Below are 18,805 nucleotides of genomic sequence, written 5' to 3' on the forward strand. Positions count from 1 at the left end.
TTTCCCAAAATGAACCCACCACCATGGCCAGGAATCTCCAAATCGCGAAGAAACGGTCTAGAATGGCTAATTTCTGGAAGGCGGATTTTGGACCTGTATCTTGTATATTCTAGCATTCTGTCGTGGAACATCCCACTTCTAGCGCGATGGAGTTCTTGTCCTGGCCCATTTGTAGTCAAGAAAAGGACATATTAAATTGGAATCAATACATATCCTGACTCTATGCAGATCGAAGGAATATATATAGCATGTATCCCAGAATCAACAGAATTCCCATCGGGTGTGTACAGGAATTATGGCAGACCAACCAATCAGTTCCTGCGAGTGACATACTATCACGTGACATACATTATATATTTACAAGAGCTGTTGTAATAGGTTCATGGAATTCTCCTTATATATCTGGTTAGCTTCTTCAAAAATCCCAAGCAACAAAGCCGGTGGTACGGAACAAGGGTGCTAACCCCTTTCACATCACTCTGCTTTACGGAGAAATTTGCCAATGGGTTTTTAAATCATTTCAATAAGAATCGAAAGATATCCAAAGTATCCCTATCCAGATTCTTCCCATGTCTTTAAGTGTTGATGGGCGTGCTTTGCTCCAACTCCTTGCTTCTTTGAACCATACATGAAACCGCTTCAGGATCCTGATGCCGATGAAGCTTACCCACCTCACAATCGATTTGGAGACACGTCCTATGCCCCTATGGATGGGTGCGAGATATGTATGGCTATTTTGAGGAATACATTCTGACACTTTTGAGAAGTAACGAGTCACCTGGAAGGCAGAACTGGCCTACAGTATGTGTTTGGGGGCAGAGGACCCCTATTCACGATAGCTATGGCATTGATAAATATACAGACCATTAAAATTTAGGCGCATGCTTTGTGAGTATGACCGTCACTTCAATTGGCGCGCTACGGCCCTTATGGCTTTCCAGGAACACCCCAGTTCTAGTGCACGATACTCAACAATGTCAATGCCGGTGAGCAAGTTCCACGTGGAGAATTGCTGTGCATCTGCCGAATCATGATAAAAAAACTTCTCAATGCCCGTTGCTCTGCCCAGCATCTAATTGCTCCGGGCTAAGTTGTCCCTTACGGATTTTATAGTACTAGCCATCCTTACGGCCATGAGGGAATGAAGTGGAATTGCTAAAGACAGAAAACTAAATATAGGCTTGCTATTGTGCTAAAAATATTCGGCAAACTAACAGGGAACTATGTGACCACAGTCACATACACTATGCGGCAAGCGGGAGACCCAGTGTTTTCCGATTAAGGATTTTGTAAGAATATTGGCCATAACTATCGCGTATAGTCTCGATTCTAGGAGAAAGCCTACATTGATCAGCATCAAGACTCCATTTTTTAAGACATCTTCCTGTATAGGTGCTAATTACTGTTTAGTATTAAACCAACGCGTGGGGTACGGCCATTTAAGTAGGCGCTTAGTGTAGTCCGAGGCACTCCCTAGAGCTTAGCTGCGGGTGAAATCGATTGAATATAGCCTGAATTTATTGCTTTAATTACAAGTAGTATTATGTCTTTATTTGGAAGAGATAAATAACGCGTCTTGGTGGCCATTTTGGAGGTTGAAAATTGATCAAGAATTGATTGAGGTATACAGGACGTTTAGTTACCTAGTTAGCGTGGCTGCTTAAGTTATAAATGGACCGCTTTCCAAATGCGGAAGAGCTAAACTATTTTAGTCGAATATTTATATAATTTTTATTAGTTAGTTATTGTGCCGAACCTCTCTCGTAAATCTTCGAAGTACTCGTATTACAGTGCAGAGCTTGACGAATCCGCCCCGCGCAGTTCCCCACAACCCCAATATTGTCCCGAGTCATGCACCTTCGGACTTTCTCCGGAAAGCTGCCGGTGGCAAGAAAGACAGGACAACAGGACAGGAGACTGGAATCTCCATCGCCATGTGGCAATACAGTGATTGAACGGGGAAAATGTTTACCCATATTGATTTGGGAGATTCTTCAGTAGACGAATTTTCTTCAAACACATAATTCGGCTGGGTCTATGTTTTCATTTCTGAGATGTGAGGGATTCTCCGGGCTCGTAGTCTCTCCCTCAACTTTTCAGATCCATGAGCGAGCCGAAGTCTGTTGGGTCGTCTTGGTAATTAATCTCAATGACGGTTGAATACTCCGTCCCAAGAAAGACCTGATCCAGACTGACGGAGTACCTCCCAGGGTTCTCTTCATATGTACGGAGTATAGTCTGTATGGAGGCGGAAATTTTATTCCGTTGGCCTGTCCAGCCATAATATCTCATTGTTATTTTGGTGCCCCTCCTTGCTGTAGAAGAGGAACTTATCATTATGATTATTACGTACTATTATTTTTATTGCCCTATGCAAGGGTGCTATCGATGGTCAGACACGTCGTGCTGGGGATGGAACATTCCTGGATATTTCCATCCTGTCCTTACTGAGTCGCACCTCTCATTTGATCAGTCCATGGCGAGTCAAGAGGCTGTCAAGGGAGATGTGGGGAACAGAGTGGCACGGTAACATCTTAAGACAGACGCATGTAGGATTCCTTGATGCCATATTACTGGTGGACGTTGAGACAACACCCCAAGAAAATAAGAGCCGGAGAGTTGGTTGGCGGATGGCAAAGACCGCTGGGATTGAATGGCTGGTATTGGGATTACAGACATGCTGTAGATGGGACTGTGTACCCTATTCTGCCTAATAGTAAGCAATAGTTACTGTTAACGTAGTTAGTTAACTAGTTGATGTCGCTTAGTAATTATAGTTAATGTCTCCACGTAAGGAACCCCAGAATGAATGGCATGCATAGATCGATCGTGGATGTGTACTGTACTTACCCGAGGTATGGTATCGAAGTACAGTAACTATACAGTTCCATCATCCCTCTAGTTTATCAATATTAACTCGCCACAACACCGCAGTCCAAATCATTGATTAAGATTGCAGAAAGAATTCTGATCTGTCCTCGAGTGTGATGCTTTTAAAGTTTTAACGTTCTGTCGCGTCAGAATGCCGTGGTGTACGGTACGGCACTTGTATTGGAGAACCGCCGGTTCTCACCCCAGTTTTGATAAATTACACCCTCTGGAGCAGTGCAGATTTGAGAGCCGCCAAGCACAAGTCTTAGCTGGAATCCATCGGGGCTTTACACAGTATCCCTATTATTATCCTAGTCCCACCAGTCTTGCTTGATCTGGCTCCTCCGTGTCGATCAACATGCCGTCCCAAGCATCCGTGGGTCTCTCCTGCCCCCCTCTGCATGCGAACCTACCGGGACCTCTGCCGGCTCCCATACAAACATCCATCCGTTGATGCACGTACTGGACTGGAGGGAATGCACTACTCGTCGAGGTCGCTGGGTGGCGTTCCTCTCTCTTTGTTTTGTTATTAATATCATCTACTTCCCCCCCTTCTCCCTTCCCATTCCTCTCATCATCTCTCCCCCTCGACTGGTTGCCCCCTTTACTTTCCCGCAACGATGAGGTTTGGTTGGTTTGAGGCGGCGGTCGTGACCGCTGCCTCAGTGGTCAGTGCCCAGGTATGTCTGTCCCTCCCCTCGGTCGATTTTTACAACGGAAGGGACTTAGTTTGACCCTGCATCACCTGTCACAGGATGATCTTGCTTTCTCTCCTCCGTACTATCCTTCCCCGTGGGCCAATGGCCAGGGAGAATGGGCCGACGCGTATGAACGTGCCGTCGACATCGTCTCCCAGATGACGTTGGCGGAGAAGGTTAACCTCACTACTGGAACAGGGTAGGTGGATCGGAGTACCTCGCTGGGTCAATGGTAGGCTAATGTTGTCTAGGTGGATGTTGGATAAATGTGTGGGTCAGACAGGAAGTGTTCCCAGGTGTGTACAGATATATTCACGTAGTACATGGGCCTGTTGCGCAGTCTACTGATTCCGGCACATCACAGACTCGGACTATTAAGTCTCTGCTTGCAAGACAGTCCCTTGGGTATTCGGTTTTGTATGTCATGGAGTAGCTTGGTTTTGTATCCCGCTTGCTGACTGAACCTTGTAGCGGATTACAATTCGGCATTCCCCGCAGGTGTTAATGTCGCCGCAACATGGGACAAGCAACTGGCGTACCTCCGCGGTAGGGCAATGGGTGAGGAATTCAGCGACAAGGGAATCGACGTTCAATTAGGCCCTGCTGCTGGGCCTCTCGGCAGACACCCCGATGGTGGTCGGAACTGGGAAGGTTTCTCCCCTGACCCTGCCCTTACCGGTGTACTTTTCGCAGAAACCATAAAAGGCATCCAGGATGCTGGTGTGATCGCGACGGCCAAGCATTACATTTTGAATGAACAGGAGCATTTCCGTCAAGTTCCCGAAGCCCTTGCGGCTGGATTCAATATTTCGGACTCCCTGAGCTCCAATCTAGACGACAAAACCATGCATGAGCTGTACCTCTGGTAAGCAGACTTTCATTCGAGCTGGCTGTTGTTTCCAGACTGACGTGAACAGGCCCTTCGCAGATGCAGTGCGCGGTAAGCAGACCGGGCGATTCTCTTAGTGTGCGTTGCTAACCAACTATATATGGGCAGCGGGTGTGGGTGCTGTGATGTGCTCCTACACTCAGATCAATAACAGTTACGGCTGCCAGAATAGCGAAACTCTGAATAAACTTCTCAAGGCGGAGCTTGGCTTCCAGGGTTTTGTCATGTCGGACTGGAGTGCGCACCACAGCGGTGTCGGCTCTGCCTTGGCGGGGCTGGATATGTCAATGCCCGGGGATATCGCCTTCAATGACGGCAATTCGTACTTCGGGGCAAACTTGACGATTGGCGTCCTCAACGGAACCATCCCTCAGTGGAGAGTGGACGACATGGCTGTCCGCATCATGGCTGCTTACTATAAGGTTGGCCGGGATCGCCACCACGCGCCTCCCAACTTCAGCTCATGGACCAGGGACGAATACGGCTACGAGCACGCTGCAGTTTCGGAGGGCGCGTATGAAAGGGTGAACCAATTTGTCGACGTGCAGCGGGACCATGCGGAAATCATCCGTCGTGTGGGTGCCGAGAGCATTGTTCTCTTGAAGAACGAGAACGCTCTGCCGTTGAGTGGGAAGGAGAAGAAGGTCGTTATCCTCGGAGAAGATGCGGGATCCAACCCTTGGGGTGCCAATGGCTGCGAAAACCGTGGATGTGACAATGGGACCCTTGCCATGGCTTGGGGCAGTGGCACTACAGAGTTCCCCTACCTCGTCACTCCCGAACAGGCGATCCAGAACGAGGTCCTCCGAGGTCGTGGTAATGTATTTAGTGTCACCGACAACGGGGCTCTGAGTCAGATGGCGGCGCTTGCCTCTCAATCTAGTGTCGCTCTTGTCTTTGTCAATGCCGACTCGGGTGAGGGATTCATCACCGTGGATGGAAACGAGGGAGATCGCAAGAACCTCACTCTCTGGAAGAACGGAGAGAACGTGATCAAAACCGCTGCCCAAAACTGCAACAACACCGTCGTGATCATCCACTCCGTCGGAGCCGTTCTGGTTGACGAATGGTATGACCACCCCAATATTACCGGCATTCTTTGGGCGGGTCTGCCTGGTCAGGAGTCCGGGAACTCCCTCGCCGACGTGCTGTACGGCCGTGTCAACCCTGGCGGTAAGACCCCCTTCACCTGGGGTCGAACCCGCGAATCGTATGGGGCACCCCTGGTCACCGATGCGAACAACGGCCACGGTGCGCCCCAGTCGGACTTCGAAGAAGGGGTGTTTATTGACTACCGTCATTTCGACAAGTTCAACGAGACTCCCATCTACGAGTTTGGCTACGGCCTTAGTTACACCACTTTCGGCTACTCGGGACTGCAAATTGAGCCCCTGAACGCGCCCAAGTACGTCCCCAACTCCGGGAAGACCGAAGCGGCGCCAACTTTCGGCGATGTTGCAGAGGTCTCAGACTATGTGTATCCAAAGGGACTGCGGAGAATCCGTGAGTTCATCTACCCCTGGCTGAATTCCACCAATCTGAAGAAGTCCTCCGGCGATGCCACTTATGGAGGGGAGGACTCGACGTACATCCCCGATGACGCCACCGATGGTTCTCCTCAGGACCTTCTGCCTGCCAGCGGTGGTCCCGGAGGCAATCCAGGTCTCTACCAGGATCTGGTGCGGGTGTCGGTTACGATCACGAACACGGGCAACGTGGCCGGCTACGACGTGCCTCAGCTTGTAAGTCGCTGGCCTCGATGGCTATAATATAAGAATGTGCTCGATGCTAACGTTGTTTGCGCAGTATGTTTCCCTTGGTGGCCCCAACGAGCCGAAGGTGGTACTCCGCAAATTCGATCGATTTAAGCTGGATCCGTCGCAGCAGGTGGTGTGGTCGACCACGCTGAATCGTCGCGACCTGTCCAACTGGGACGTGACGGGGCAGGACTGGGTCATCACCGAGTATCCCAAGAAGGTCTTCGTTGGTAGCTCGTCCCGGAAATTGCCGCTACATGCTTCCTTGCCGGAGATGGAGTAAGGCCTGTTTGTACAGGACTGAGTTGGAGGAATTGGGATGTATATTTGTTGGATGAGACGTAGCATTTGAAAATTATTGTTATGTCCTAATTAATTGATTAGTGCATGATTGCTCTCTTCTCTTTTGCTTGTCTGTAGTTGGTAGGCGGTGAACAGCGACGTCATTCTCAGCTGGGGGATGGTTTTCCACCTGTTCTTCCTCGGCTTCATCAGGATTCACCTCTGCATGTGCTATTCAGAGTGGGATCTGGGCTCTGCAACTCGATGATTGTGGGAATTCTGGAAGGAAACGGGAGAATTCCACGACGAAAAGGTCAGATCTAGTGGACGGATATATCCCAAGGGGAATAAAAAAAAACAGCCAGCATGTCCTCATCCGACAAACGTCCCACAACCACGCGACTCATGCAGCCACCGGCGACGGCGCTTCTGATTTACCCAGTGACCTTGGTGGTTGGATCACTCTTTTCTGTTTTATCCCCGACGGCCCAGGGCTCGAGAGACCACGCCCTATACGGTACGGCTGGTGGCCCCTTGACTCCAGCAACGCCGGTCAATTATTTTGCCCGTAAGGACAACGTTTTCAATCTCTACTTCGTTAAGGTTGGCTGGCTCTGGACGACTCTAGCGTTCGCCGTGGTTCTCCTGAGTCTCGATGCCTATCGGACGCCGTCGAGCCAACGACTGCGACGAATGGGCCAGGCAACGGCCCGGTATGCGCTGGCCACGCTGGTGTGGTATCTGACGACGCAATGGTGCTTTGGACCGGCTATTATCGATCGCAGTTTTGTGGTCACGGGGGGCCGGTGTGAGCATATGGTTCCGTCGGTGGGAGGCAGCGGCAGCAACCACGACGACGATGACCCCTTCGGCTTCCACAGTTTGTTCACGGCGGCAGCGTGCAAGTCCGCCGGGGGAGCGTGGCGAGGCGGCCACGATGTCAGTGGACATGTGTTTATGCTGGTGTTGACGACGTCGATGCTGGGGTTTGAAACAGTGGGTGCCTTGGGCGCAGGCGACGAGGAGTCGGGGCGGAGGAAGTGGTCGGTTCGTTTTGTCAGCGTGGTGGCCGCGTTGAGTTGGTGGATGCTTTTGATGACTGCTATTTGGTTTCATACGTGGTTTGAGAAGGTATCTTTTTCTTTTCTTTTTGGTTTTAGTCCTTTGTTTTCCTTTCCTTTTTCTTCTTCTTTTATCCTTTTTTGTTACTGACAGCTAATGTAGTTCAATGGGCTCCTGATCGCTTTGGGCACGGTTTATACGATTTATATTCTCCCACGACGGGTCATCCCTTGGAGGAACGTGGTGGGAATCCCGGGACTATAGAGTATCAGATGGATACAGCGGGATAGGACACAATCTGATATGGAGATATAGATGCTGATGATGATGCATTGTAGAATATCACGAATGTACAATATGTCGTTTTTACTCCTCCGATTCCTCTCGGGGGATAGGTTCCGTTCCTAGATAACCATAGCGAAATGCTAAATCTTAGCATTCTCTCTATCTTTTTCTCTCTCTGTCAGACTCACCTCCCGGAAGTACCGCCGATGCATACATAACTTTGTTGATGGGCCGCAGATCGTCCGACATTAGAGATTGCTCCAGATACGCCTCCCAGCCGTGCAGGATGGAATCAGCTAGTGATCGATAATCGACGGACGCCTCCTTGTCCGACAATTGCTCGGAGATACATTTGAGGCCCATACAGGTGCCAAATTCGCGGAATGCCAGACGAGAGGAACGATTACGCTCGAAATAGCGCTCGATTTCGACGAGATCGGCTATCTTTGTTAGCACGTCATCGAAGAGACAGAGACAGAAACATATAAAGAGAGAGAGAGATACTAATCCGATCCAGACATTGCACAGCCAATTGAGTCGCCCATGATTCCCGATCAACAAACCAATGTACCGTCCATAGCGTCATTCCTAAATCCAGCGGATCTCGCGACAACCAATTCACACCCTTCCGACGCATCACCCGTCGATAATCCTCCATTTCGTCCTTCAGCACTGCTCCCTCGCCGCTCTGCATCGCCGCCGCCTGCAGCAATCGACACACTACGTATCCATCTACGGGATCCAGGTTCCCCTCTGAAGCAACCAAGGGCTTTGACAGATCCATCGCCATCTTCCACACCATTCGCGGCCGTCCCGTATGTCTGTTGACGAAGAATGGTGCATGGATCGCTCGCGCCAGCGCCACGGCCTGGCGGTTGTATTTCGGATCCCCCGTCGCTAGCGACAGTCGATTGAGCGCAAACATCCACAGTGTTAGATAGTGATGGTATTGGCCGTCTCCGTCTGGTCCCGTAGCTTCCTTCTTGCCGATGCGGAGTCCGCCCCCGAGGGGATTCTCCTCCGTCGCGCCGGGGAGGAGGTCTTGTCCGTCGCGTGTGCGTCCCAGTATCGAGTGCACCGTCTCGACGAGTCGACGCGCGAGGATCAGGTATCTGTCGTCAGGCGCTGCTGATGCGGTCCCCGAGATGGACGACCGCATTGCCTGTTCGTACTCGCGATGCAACGTGATGAAGTTGATCACCCCGAAGGCGTCCGTCCATAGGTATCGTCCTCGATGACCTCCGGCCCATGGTGGCGGCGTCCAGCGGTTCGGGTCGTCGATAGTGGTGAAGTCGCCGAAGACGGACTCTTGGGCTTGGTGGAAGCGTTGAAGTTGGGGGGAGTTGGGGAATGCCATGATCATGATATATTATTCTCAGAAATAGAAAAAGAATTAGAATTAGAAAATGGAAAATGGAAAATGGAAAGAATCCGTCTATTCTCAAGCAGATATCCGATGGTCCAAGTATGAAGTCATTATGACCAATGTTGCCACCGCAAACAGCAAATTCTATATTCTATATTCTGTTTATATTTTACTGTATTTGTATTTCTTCTCATTCTATTCTATTTTCCTATGATTTATTTTTTATTATATATTCTTCTCTTTTGTAGATGCTATAGTACTGTATATAGAGGTACTCACCGCCCGGCATTATTTGTTTACTTCTTCGTCGCTTCTTCTCTCTCTGTATTCTCTTCTCTCCCTCCATCCATTCGCTTCTCTCATCTATCTCTCATCATGGCGGTGCGCCGATCTGCTCGCCTGCGTAATCGCCAGGTCTCCGAGGTATTCCCGATTCCCCCAGTCGCATTCCCTTGCTTCTGTTGACCTCGCTTTAGGAACCACCCGTTGACCTGGACAACACAAATAATAACAACACAAATAACAACAATAGTAATAATAATAACAACAAAAAGAACAACCTCCCACCCCTCGTGGAAAACGATTCGCCTCGCACTCCCCACAAAGAAATCGCCCAAGATATCCCCCAAAGTGTCCCCGCCAAAACTCCCCCTGGTGTCCTCCCGCGTCCGTCCCATCCAGAAATGCACCCCAGCAAGGTCCATCAGAGTACCACCAAACAGCCCAACTCGGGTCTGATCCTGGGGTTCAATCCCATCCCCAAAGACGCCGATGGCAACCTCGTCAAGGGCGCCCTCGTGCAAGACACCCCCTCCAAGCCGAAACACTCGCCCGCCCCTTCCTCCCATTTCGGCACCCCGGGCTTCGATTTCAAGTTCGCCTGCCACGAGTCACAGCTCAGTGACGAGGCCAGAAAGCTCATGGAGACTGTGCGCCAGGATGCCGCCCGCATCAAGTCCCAGATTGCTCGCGATCAGCCAAGCCAGTCCCCCGCGTCCAACGACGCTCACGACGTCGGCGATCGGAAGATCGCTCAGCCCAAGGGCAAGGCCGGTCGCTTCAGCAACGCCCATATGGCTGAATTCAAGAAGATGGACTCCATTGCCGGACATGCGTCGGCCTTCCGTGCCACTCCCGGACGCTTCCAACCCGTTCAGGAGAAGACCCTCAAGCGCTCCAACTCCAAGGCGCGTCTGGATGAGTCCCCGGCCAAGGCTGTCCCGTCTGTCCCCAGGTCTCCTGCTCCGTCCGCAAAACGCGTGAAACACGATACATCCGATGATACGTCCACGCATCGTCCGGTGGAAGGCGAACCTAGGACCCCCAAGCCCACGGCTCATTCCCGTCCTCGTCCCCGGTCCACCACGCGCGCTTCCCACTTCACCCCGACCCGGGCGTCGGCGGCGCGGGCCACCGCGACCAGCATCAAACCGCCTCGTTCGTCCATGATCCCATCGCTGGCTCGCTCCCCCTCGCTGCAGCATCCGTCGGCTCCACGAACCCCTCGCACAGACTTCAACCCCCGTCTGAAGACCAACATCCCCACGCTGCCCAATCTCAAGTCGATTCTGCGCCGTCACCAGCCCCTCTTTTCCAAGGATCCCACCAAGATCGCCGCAGGTACTCATGTGACGGCGTCCGACTTCAATTCCAAGTTGTTACTGCAGAGCCCCTCGCGGCAGGCATCCGACGATGTCGTGCAGACACCCTCGCCCAAGAAACGCGTGGAATTCTCCTCCAGCACTAGGTCCCCCGGCCCGCAGGCGTCGCCGTCGCCCTCGAAGATCCCCAGTGCACGTCCGGCCACCTCAGACGTTGTCTATCCTTCTCTGCCGGCCTTGACACCTGAAAAGACCGCTGCTGCTACGCCCACTGCTACTTCCGGTGAAATTACGAAATCCACCATCCGTCAGGTCCGTCCATCCGATGTGCCATCGACCACGAGGCCGCTGCCGAAGGTCGCCGGCGTGCCACACGGGATCGGGAACAAAAAGCGATATCGCGAGACGACCGAGCACGGCACTGACAGCGAGAATATGCCACCCGTTGATACGACCGACGAGGTCCGCAGTACGAAGCGAGTTAAGTTGGGCTCACCGTCACCTACCAAGATGCCAACCCCGAGTCCGACCAAGCCTCGTTCCCACACGCCTCTGCGGTCGACCGCGAAGGGTAGTCGATCCGGGACTCCAGCGAGCGCACGTGCCAAGAACCGCGGCGTCCTGAGTGTCAGCCGTTTGAACATGCTCGCTCAGCCGAAGAATCGCTCTTGAGCTGACCGAGTTGATTGATTGATTGCATTTACGGATTGCACATAATCTTTTTTTGTCAATTCCCAGGAGAATGGTGTTTTTTTTTTTTTTTTTTTTTTTTTTTTTTTGACGTACAATCTCTTGACCCGACAATCTTGACCTTAATGTATTTAAATCCTTCGTCGGATACCGAGGTATATCCCTGGATTGTCCTCAACAATGGGTCTATCTCGATGGTCTCCACAGGCGCTTGGATGCATCCGGTATGCAGTTACAGTTGCAGCATAGGATAGGTCAGGATATTATTGACCATGGAGGCGTTCTCTCTTTTTCTCAAACATAGCAGTGTATGTGTCCTTCATGTTGTGAATTGATTCATTTTTCTATCTTGCTCAATGTAGCTTCCATCCATAAGTGAGACGATCTTGATTGCTAGTAGATACTCTATTTCTTATGTTATACTTATAAATATGGAATTTAGGTACTTAATCTGTGGATATTATTTATGCATCTGTGTTATCTTTATTTTCCAATTCTTAGTTATATCCAGAATCTATGCATGTACATACACAGGTAAGAGGTAGCTAAAGTACTCTATATCATCATCTAGAAAGATTAGTAGTAGCACTCCGTAGTATCCATACAATTCTATAGAACGTACAAGCATACAAGACCATAACCTAACGCCATGCACCTGCACCGTCCATCATACCATACCGTACAGGCCAGATCAGATTAGATCAGAATAGAAACCGTCACCCATTCGAACAGGCACAAAGAGAACGAACGAAGTAGACGATCTAGAAACCAGAATACAGCAGAGAGAAAGAGAGAGAGAGAGAGAGGAGTGGGGGAAGAATAAAGATCTCCACACCAGATGGGATCAGTGAACATTAAACAGACAGGGGTCTGAAAATAAAATAAAATAATAAAATCATAGAATAAGAATAAGAAGAATCTCCATCTCCATCATCTCTTCATCTTCGCCAAGAACGATTCCAGATTATATTCCTCTTGGTATTGTTGATCGTCCCAGAGTTCTTCGATATCGTCGAGGTATCCCTTCTTGCCCTTCTCTTTGACTTCGCCGTCGATATCGACCATGTCGACTTCGTTGCCCATTGTGAGTTCGCTCGGCTTCTCTGCGTTTTCTGCCGTTTCGCCTAGGTTGAAGAGGTCTAGGAGTTGGTCTGTGTCCATGGTATTCAGGCCTGCGTTTTGTTGATTGACCACCGTCGATGCGACGTCGATTTTGAATCGTTGGAGACTATTTCATTAGCATCCAGGAAGAAAGAGTGGGGAAAAAAGAAAAAAGGGAACATACTTCAAAATCTTCTCCTCCAGAGTACCTCTCGTGATCAATCGATATACATTGACGACCTTCTTCTGGCCGATTCGATGCGCCCGATCCATGGCTTGGATATCCTTCTGCGGATTCCAGTCGTGTTCCACAAAAATGACCGTATCTGCTCCTGTTAGATTGAGTCCCAGTCCACCGACGCTGGTCGTCAGAAGCAAGACATCGTAGCTAGGATCAGTGTTGAACCGGTTGACAATGTCCTGTCGTCGCGTCGCTTCCACGCTGCCGTCCAACCTGAGATACTGCACCGAGGGAAGCAGTTTCTTGAGCACTTCGCTCTGTACAATATCAAGCATTTCTTTCATCTGACAGAAGATAAGAGCTCGGTGAGGGCTCACGTAGCTTGCCCCTGTCCCCAGGTCACCTTCGCTGGGTGGGTCGATGCCGATGCCGCAGTCCAGCAGTAGGTCGCGCAGGGCGCTGAGTTTGGGGGCGTGCGCTACATCACGGATGTACGAGTTCTTCGCGGTCAGGTAGCTCTGCACCTCCTCGTACTGCTTGTGTCCGTCTTTGACGACAAGCGCAGGCGAGTTGCAGAGACGCCGCATGTACTGCAACGCTTGGAAGATGTGCTCCTTGTCTGATTTTTCTGAGCTTCCCACCTTGTTCGCCAGGGTCTTCTGCTCCTTTTTGGTAAAATCCTCGAATAGCTTCTTCTGGAGCTCACTCGGGTCACAGTAATAATTCTGGATAATCTTCGGCGGTAGATCATTGAGAACCTCTTCCTTTAAACGACGCAGTAAGAACGGCAGCACTTGCTTGTGCAGCGCCTCAATCGCCAATGCCCCGGCTTCCTGCTCCTTCGAAGACGACTTGCTGAACCGGCTGGCGGCAATCGGCTTTGCGAATCGGTCCAGGAAAACTTTCTCCGTGCCCAGGAACCCGGGCATCAGGAAGTCGAAAAGGGACCACAGCTCCAGCACATTGTTCTGAATAGGGGTACCAGAAAGGATCAACCGGTGGTTGCTTCCAATGCGCTTGACCGCCAGTGTGACCTTCGCCTTGGGGTTTTTGATCAGATGCCCCTCGTCTAGCACGCAATAGTTCCAGCTTATCGGGCAGAGGACGTCGCTGTCATTCCGGCAGATATCGTACGAGGTCACAACGATATCTGCGTCCGTGAGGGCGCCTCTCAGTCGCGCACGTTCCGCCGGAGGTCCAACATATGCGACGCTGTTGAGGAAAGGAGCATACTGTTTGATTTCCTGCTGCCAATGTCCGGACAGGGACGGGGGGCAGACAATCAAAGACGGAAGCTTCCTGGCCTCGGGCGTCTGGGTGCGCGCAAACTCCTCGGCACGCATATGATGATCGCTAGCAACAATGCATAGTGTCTGGAGCGTTTTACCGAGACCCATGTCGTCGCAGAGGATACCGTGAAGATTGTAGCGATTGAGAAAGGCAAGCCAGTTCACTCCCTCTTGTTGGTAGGGCCTAAGCTCGGCCTTGATGGAGACCGGTAGCTGGAATTCCTCCACTTTTCGTACATCCAACATCTGAGACATGAATTTCCTTTCTCGCTCCCGCCCCTTCAGCAGCTCCTCGGAGAGACCAGGCGGGTCGGGAATTCCAGCCTCTAGAGGGACAAGTTTGACTAGGGTGGCAAATGACGTCGTGGCCAGCAGTCTCACATCGTTATCAGAGTCGCTCATTCTTCCCAGAACAGGTACGACAAGGAAGATAACATAGGGTAGGATACCATCCTCCATCACATGGATGAGATGGTAGATACATTCGACAGCTCCTTGTCGGTGATGAACATCCAAGGCATTGTTGATAGCAGGCAGCACTTTCTCGACCAGCATGGTCATCCCTTCCACGGTGATGACGCTACATATTGTAGCAAAGCACTTGGCAGCAGCGTAACGTATGACGGACAGCTGGCACTGAAGTGCTTTGGCCACAGTTGGCATGAGGCCGACCACCCAAGGGTAGAGGCCCGGGTCGAACTTGGGCAGAATGGCACGTAACGTCGATAACCCATCCACTACTTCCTGGCCGAGTTCATTGTCGGGGTCGTGGATGTTGGCCGGTAGATCCCCAGCGAGAGCTTCCTTAAGAGGACGTTCGACGAGGGATGCAAGGTTGGGGACTTTCTCCATCAGCTCCGGGCCAAACTTGACAGCCAGTTGTTCGAGAGCGTCCTTCGCGCCCCGGCGCATGATTCTCGCCTCCTTGGCTTCCTTCTCGAACTTCGCCGCATCTGGATGATCACGCCGATCTTCTTCTTTCCGGAGGGATAGGATTGACTTCTCCAAGCCGGCATTGTGGTGGAACTCCGGGGTTTCTGACGTGTCCACACAGCAGTATTTGACCAAGTTTCCAATCACCTTGTCGACGGGGCCTCTCTTTGCGGCGGTTGTGTAGTACTCCACGAGAGTTACAATGGCCGTAGCAGAGCGCTGTTGAAGCTCGGCATTTTCTTCCTTCTTGATGTTATCCATCATTCCCTTGATGAGGTGGCCCGGCTTCTTAGGAATATTATGCAATGCAACCAAGGCACCTGCCGCCGCCGCCGTGATGCGCATGTCTCTTTGCTCTCGGGCGCCCCGCGCCTCGGAGACAGCACTCTCTGCGGTGGCGCGCGTATCGTTCAATACTTGCAGAGCAGTGATACGCTGAGCCGGCGCCAGCCCCTTCTTCAGTCGCTCGAAGTCGGGCCCAATGACCTTCTCGGCATCGGACAGGGAGAACGCACTGGGGCCAGCTTCGGCGTCCCCTTGCACGATAACAGCCAGGACCGGCAACCTTGACCCGGGCACATGCGCATGGTCCCGGAAGGTATTCAACAAAGAATGGCACTGTGCACGGGCAACATGGAGGTAGCAAGCAATATCACTATACCACATGGGGCGCTCTCCTTCAATGACGAGGCGCAGCTTCTCACACAGAGTGGGAGCATACTCACCACTGGGTCCGGTATGCTTGGCATATTCTTCAATCACCATTGCAGACGAGAGCTGCGAAGTGGACGCGGGGAAGTCAAGGCCTTCCAAAACATACGGCCAGAGGCTTGAGAGCCCGTGCTTGTCCCAGATATGAAGGAATTCGCCAATCGCCTTTGCCGCGTGAATCTTGGACCGGAGCATGGTATCTGCGCCGACCAGGTCAATGTCACCCTGGAGCATATGTCCGTCAACGTTGTGGGCCGAAGGAGGTGGCGGGACTTCCTTCTTCTCCGCTTTACGTCCTCGCTTCTTCACTCCATCAGGTGCAGCACTATTTGAGGTTGGGGAGGACTTTGCGGGGGCAGCAGCGCTTGTTGGGAAAGGCACACCGGATGGTTTGATGAAAAGGGAGGCATTCATAGGGATAGGGTAACGAAGTACGCCAAAAGGCGCCAGGGTCAAGGTTATGAGAGGCTGGACGCAACTCAACAAGTCGGAGTCCGATTTGAATAGTCCCCGGGTCTCCAGAGCCTTGAGTAATTCCGACCACACCTGTAGAGACAGCTTCAGGACTCCCTCGTTCCGCTCCACCAACAGGTTCTGGAAGATGAGACGCAGTGCCTTGCCATTGACCCAGTCATTAGTGCCTAAACCTTCGAGCTGCAGGAATGTTATGAGAGCCCGAAGGACGGCGGAGCGTACACTCGTTATCGTATGTCGCAAGAATGGATAAAGACGAGGGACCAGGTTGCCAAACGAGGACTCGGAATTGACGGCCGCATTGGCTTTCATCGCTTCGAGAACCTCCCGGAATGTGCAGAGCTTTGCCAGCAGATCCATCACCGAGCCGGTACTTGCACTCAGGTCGTCCTGCAGATTCGATAGGCAGTCCCATACAATCGTCATGAGCGGGCCCAGAGTGCCTTGTCGAGAGGTGACAAATTCTTCGGCAATGGGAACCAAAGTCGCCGCACTCACTGCCCGGACATCGTCGTCATAGTCCCCTAGGCCTTTCATAACGGCCTCCAGGACACCATCCATGAGCTTGGCGTCCTTCACAAGTAGATCCTTGCGCACTGCCACCAGGTATCGGAGGCCGATCATACCACCGTGACACACTTCCCAGATTGGTCGCTCCAGGTCCAAGTCGTTTTGCATGATGATGCGATAGAGACATTGGTAAACCGCGATGACCGTGCGTGCGCTAAGCTGAGATAGGAGCGCACCGAGCGTTTGGCCGACGGTCTCCCGGATGGGAGCAACAACATTGTCCGAGATGTAGTCACCAAAGCGGTCAAGCATGAGCACGCAGAGGAGACGACAGGCAAGGTCGTCCAGCCATTTGCGATTCAAAGTGTCATTTTCGGCTCTGCTCTTCCCCCGCAACCGACCAGCACCAGGGCCTTGCACCCGGATGACCTCTCGGAGGGCCATGGCAGCACCGTGGCGGACTTCCCAGTTCGGGTCGAAGACATCTACCATGAGGAAATCACACATGGGCTCGAAAGGCCAGACCGGACTGGGACCTTCATCTACCAGCTCGGGTTGTATCAGAGGCTTTTCCGGTGCGGACTCCCCTTTAAATTCGGTGACAATCTTCGAGTCATCATCGCCGGTCGACCGGTCCAGGGAGAAGTAATCCGGCTTCGAATCGCCGTTGCGCTCCTCTCCATTTTCGGTTTTCACGGGGTGAGGCGTCGTTGCTGAAGGGGTGGTGACATTCTCGGACGGCCGCCGCGCAGACAGATCCACCACACGTACTTTACTCGCACCCATCTTCGCACTCTGCTTGTTTTTTCGTTTTAGCTGGTTCAACTGTCGCTTGCTCAGTCCCGACTCCTCCCCATTGGCCGGTTCGCAAGGAGAAGCCACGGGGGGTGCATTCAGATTATGGTTGTGGTTCTGGTTATTGTTGTTGTTCTCGCGCGACACAGAAGGGTCCTCTTTGATGCCCGGCGTCTTCAAGGCCAGATCATTGTCATCGATCAAGTCCTCTTCGATGTACTCCCCAGCAAGACCTAAACGAGAGGTGAGAGTTTTCTTCTGGTGCTGTAGTCGTGACGCTGGATCCATGGCAGCCAGAGAATATTCATATTCTTTGCCGGCACTCCCCAGCAATCGCTTGCCGTATTTTAGAACAGCGGTCAAGTCTAGACAGTCCAGCTGGAGCAACGAATCATTGGAAGACAGCGATTGTTCCTCATCCTCTGCCTTAATGTCGACATTCAAGTCGCCTTCATCATCGTCGTCATTATCATCTTCGGCCTTCTTAATATGCTCGCCATCTTCTTCGTTGGGGTCAAAGATATCAGCATTAGTGACGATGAGGCCGATGGCCTTGGCCGCGGCGGTGCGGGTATCCCATGACTTGGACTTGAGATAGGGGAGGATGCGACCAAGGAGATTAAACAGTTCATCTGGATGCTGCTTCTGGACATCGGCCAGCTGTTGGGCGGCGGTATTGCGGATGAGAGGCGTGCTGCCTGTCTCCAGTAAGCTGTGATGAGGATGATTGGTCAGTTCGGGGCTACATCGTATCGGTACGGCAGCTACTCACGTGACCAGACGATCCAGCCTAGCGCACAGCAGTTAGCGTCATGTCATGTATAGTAAGTAATCAGGATTCGCGTGGTCGCAGGGAAAGGAACTCACCTAGAAGTCATGGCGGACAGACTCGCCTCCCACGGAGGGACAAGAAGAGACAGAGAGGGTCACACCAGAGGTCAAGGTGAGGATTTGCGGAAGGAACAGAGATCTTCTTCAACGGGCAAAAAATCAAAAGCGCGAAAAAAAAAAAAAAAAGAAGAACAAGAAAATCCCTCGAGGAAATAGTCAGAATTGTCGTAGTCGTCGTAGTAGTCAAGAGCCGGAGGTTAGGTATGTAATATACAGGACCGTTACGCGCCCGTCACCGCCATCGATCCAGTCACAGAAGAGAAGTGGAGACAATCAGGGCCAATCATGAGTCGGAAGGAAAAAATAAAGAAAAGAAAAAAAGAAAAAAGAAAAAGAGAAGGGTATTACTAGGAGTAGGCACAATCGTATAGGAAAGTAGTAGTCCAGCAGATCGTCATGAGGAGAGAAGCAAGTGAAGA

General features: G+C 51.7%; 5 protein-coding genes across 5 annotated transcripts; 3 read left to right on the plus strand and 2 right to left on the minus strand.

Annotated features, from left to right (window-relative positions):
- Window positions 1-3,491: 3,491 nt before the first annotated feature.
- Window positions 3,492-6,498, plus strand: ATNIH1004_008913 (beta-glucosidase; the record flags this gene model as incomplete). Its single annotated transcript, XM_033573515.1, has 8 exons — window positions 3,492-3,551; window positions 3,626-3,768; window positions 3,821-3,865; window positions 3,934-3,986; window positions 4,041-4,434; window positions 4,487-4,509; window positions 4,567-6,200; window positions 6,265-6,498. 8 exons carry the CDS (start codon window positions 3,492-3,494, stop codon window positions 6,496-6,498), a joined length of 2,586 nt encoding a protein of 861 aa, XP_033424067.1.
- Window positions 6,499-6,902: 404 nt separating this feature from the next.
- FITM2 (putative inositol phospholipid biosynthesis protein Scs3) lies at window positions 6,903-7,823 on the plus strand (the record flags this gene model as incomplete). Its single annotated transcript, XM_033573516.1, has 2 exons — window positions 6,903-7,628; window positions 7,722-7,823. The coding sequence occupies 2 exons, from the start codon at window positions 6,903-6,905 to the stop codon at window positions 7,821-7,823; spliced, it is 828 nt and encodes a 275-aa protein (XP_033424068.1).
- A 102-nt stretch (window positions 7,824-7,925) lies between these two features.
- ATNIH1004_008915 (uncharacterized protein) lies at window positions 7,926-9,201 on the minus strand (the record flags this gene model as incomplete). Its single annotated transcript, XM_033573517.1, has 3 exons — window positions 7,926-7,963; window positions 8,033-8,284; window positions 8,349-9,201. 3 exons carry the CDS (start codon window positions 9,199-9,201, stop codon window positions 7,926-7,928), a joined length of 1,143 nt encoding a protein of 380 aa, XP_033424069.1.
- Window positions 9,202-9,893: 692 nt separating this feature from the next.
- On the plus strand, window positions 9,894-11,483 carry ATNIH1004_008916 (uncharacterized protein; the record flags this gene model as incomplete). Its single annotated transcript, XM_033573518.1, has 1 exon — window positions 9,894-11,483. The coding sequence occupies one exon, from the start codon at window positions 9,894-9,896 to the stop codon at window positions 11,481-11,483; it is 1,590 nt and encodes a 529-aa protein (XP_033424070.1).
- Window positions 11,484-12,431: 948 nt separating this feature from the next.
- On the minus strand, window positions 12,432-18,373 carry MOT1 (DNA-binding ATPase; the record flags this gene model as incomplete). The annotated part of the gene is made up of 4 exons (XM_033573519.1): window positions 12,432-12,729; window positions 12,787-18,207; window positions 18,268-18,285; window positions 18,363-18,373. The coding sequence occupies 4 exons, from the start codon at window positions 18,371-18,373 to the stop codon at window positions 12,432-12,434; spliced, it is 5,748 nt and encodes a 1,915-aa protein (XP_033424071.1).
- Window positions 18,374-18,805: the final 432 nt, after the last annotated feature.

Source organism: Aspergillus tanneri, assembly GCF_003426965.1.
Source record: "Aspergillus tanneri strain NIH1004 chromosome Unknown AapTan_6_pilon_pilon_pilon, whole genome shotgun sequence".
Classification (NCBI taxonomy): domain Eukaryota; kingdom Fungi; phylum Ascomycota; class Eurotiomycetes; order Eurotiales; family Aspergillaceae; genus Aspergillus; species Aspergillus tanneri.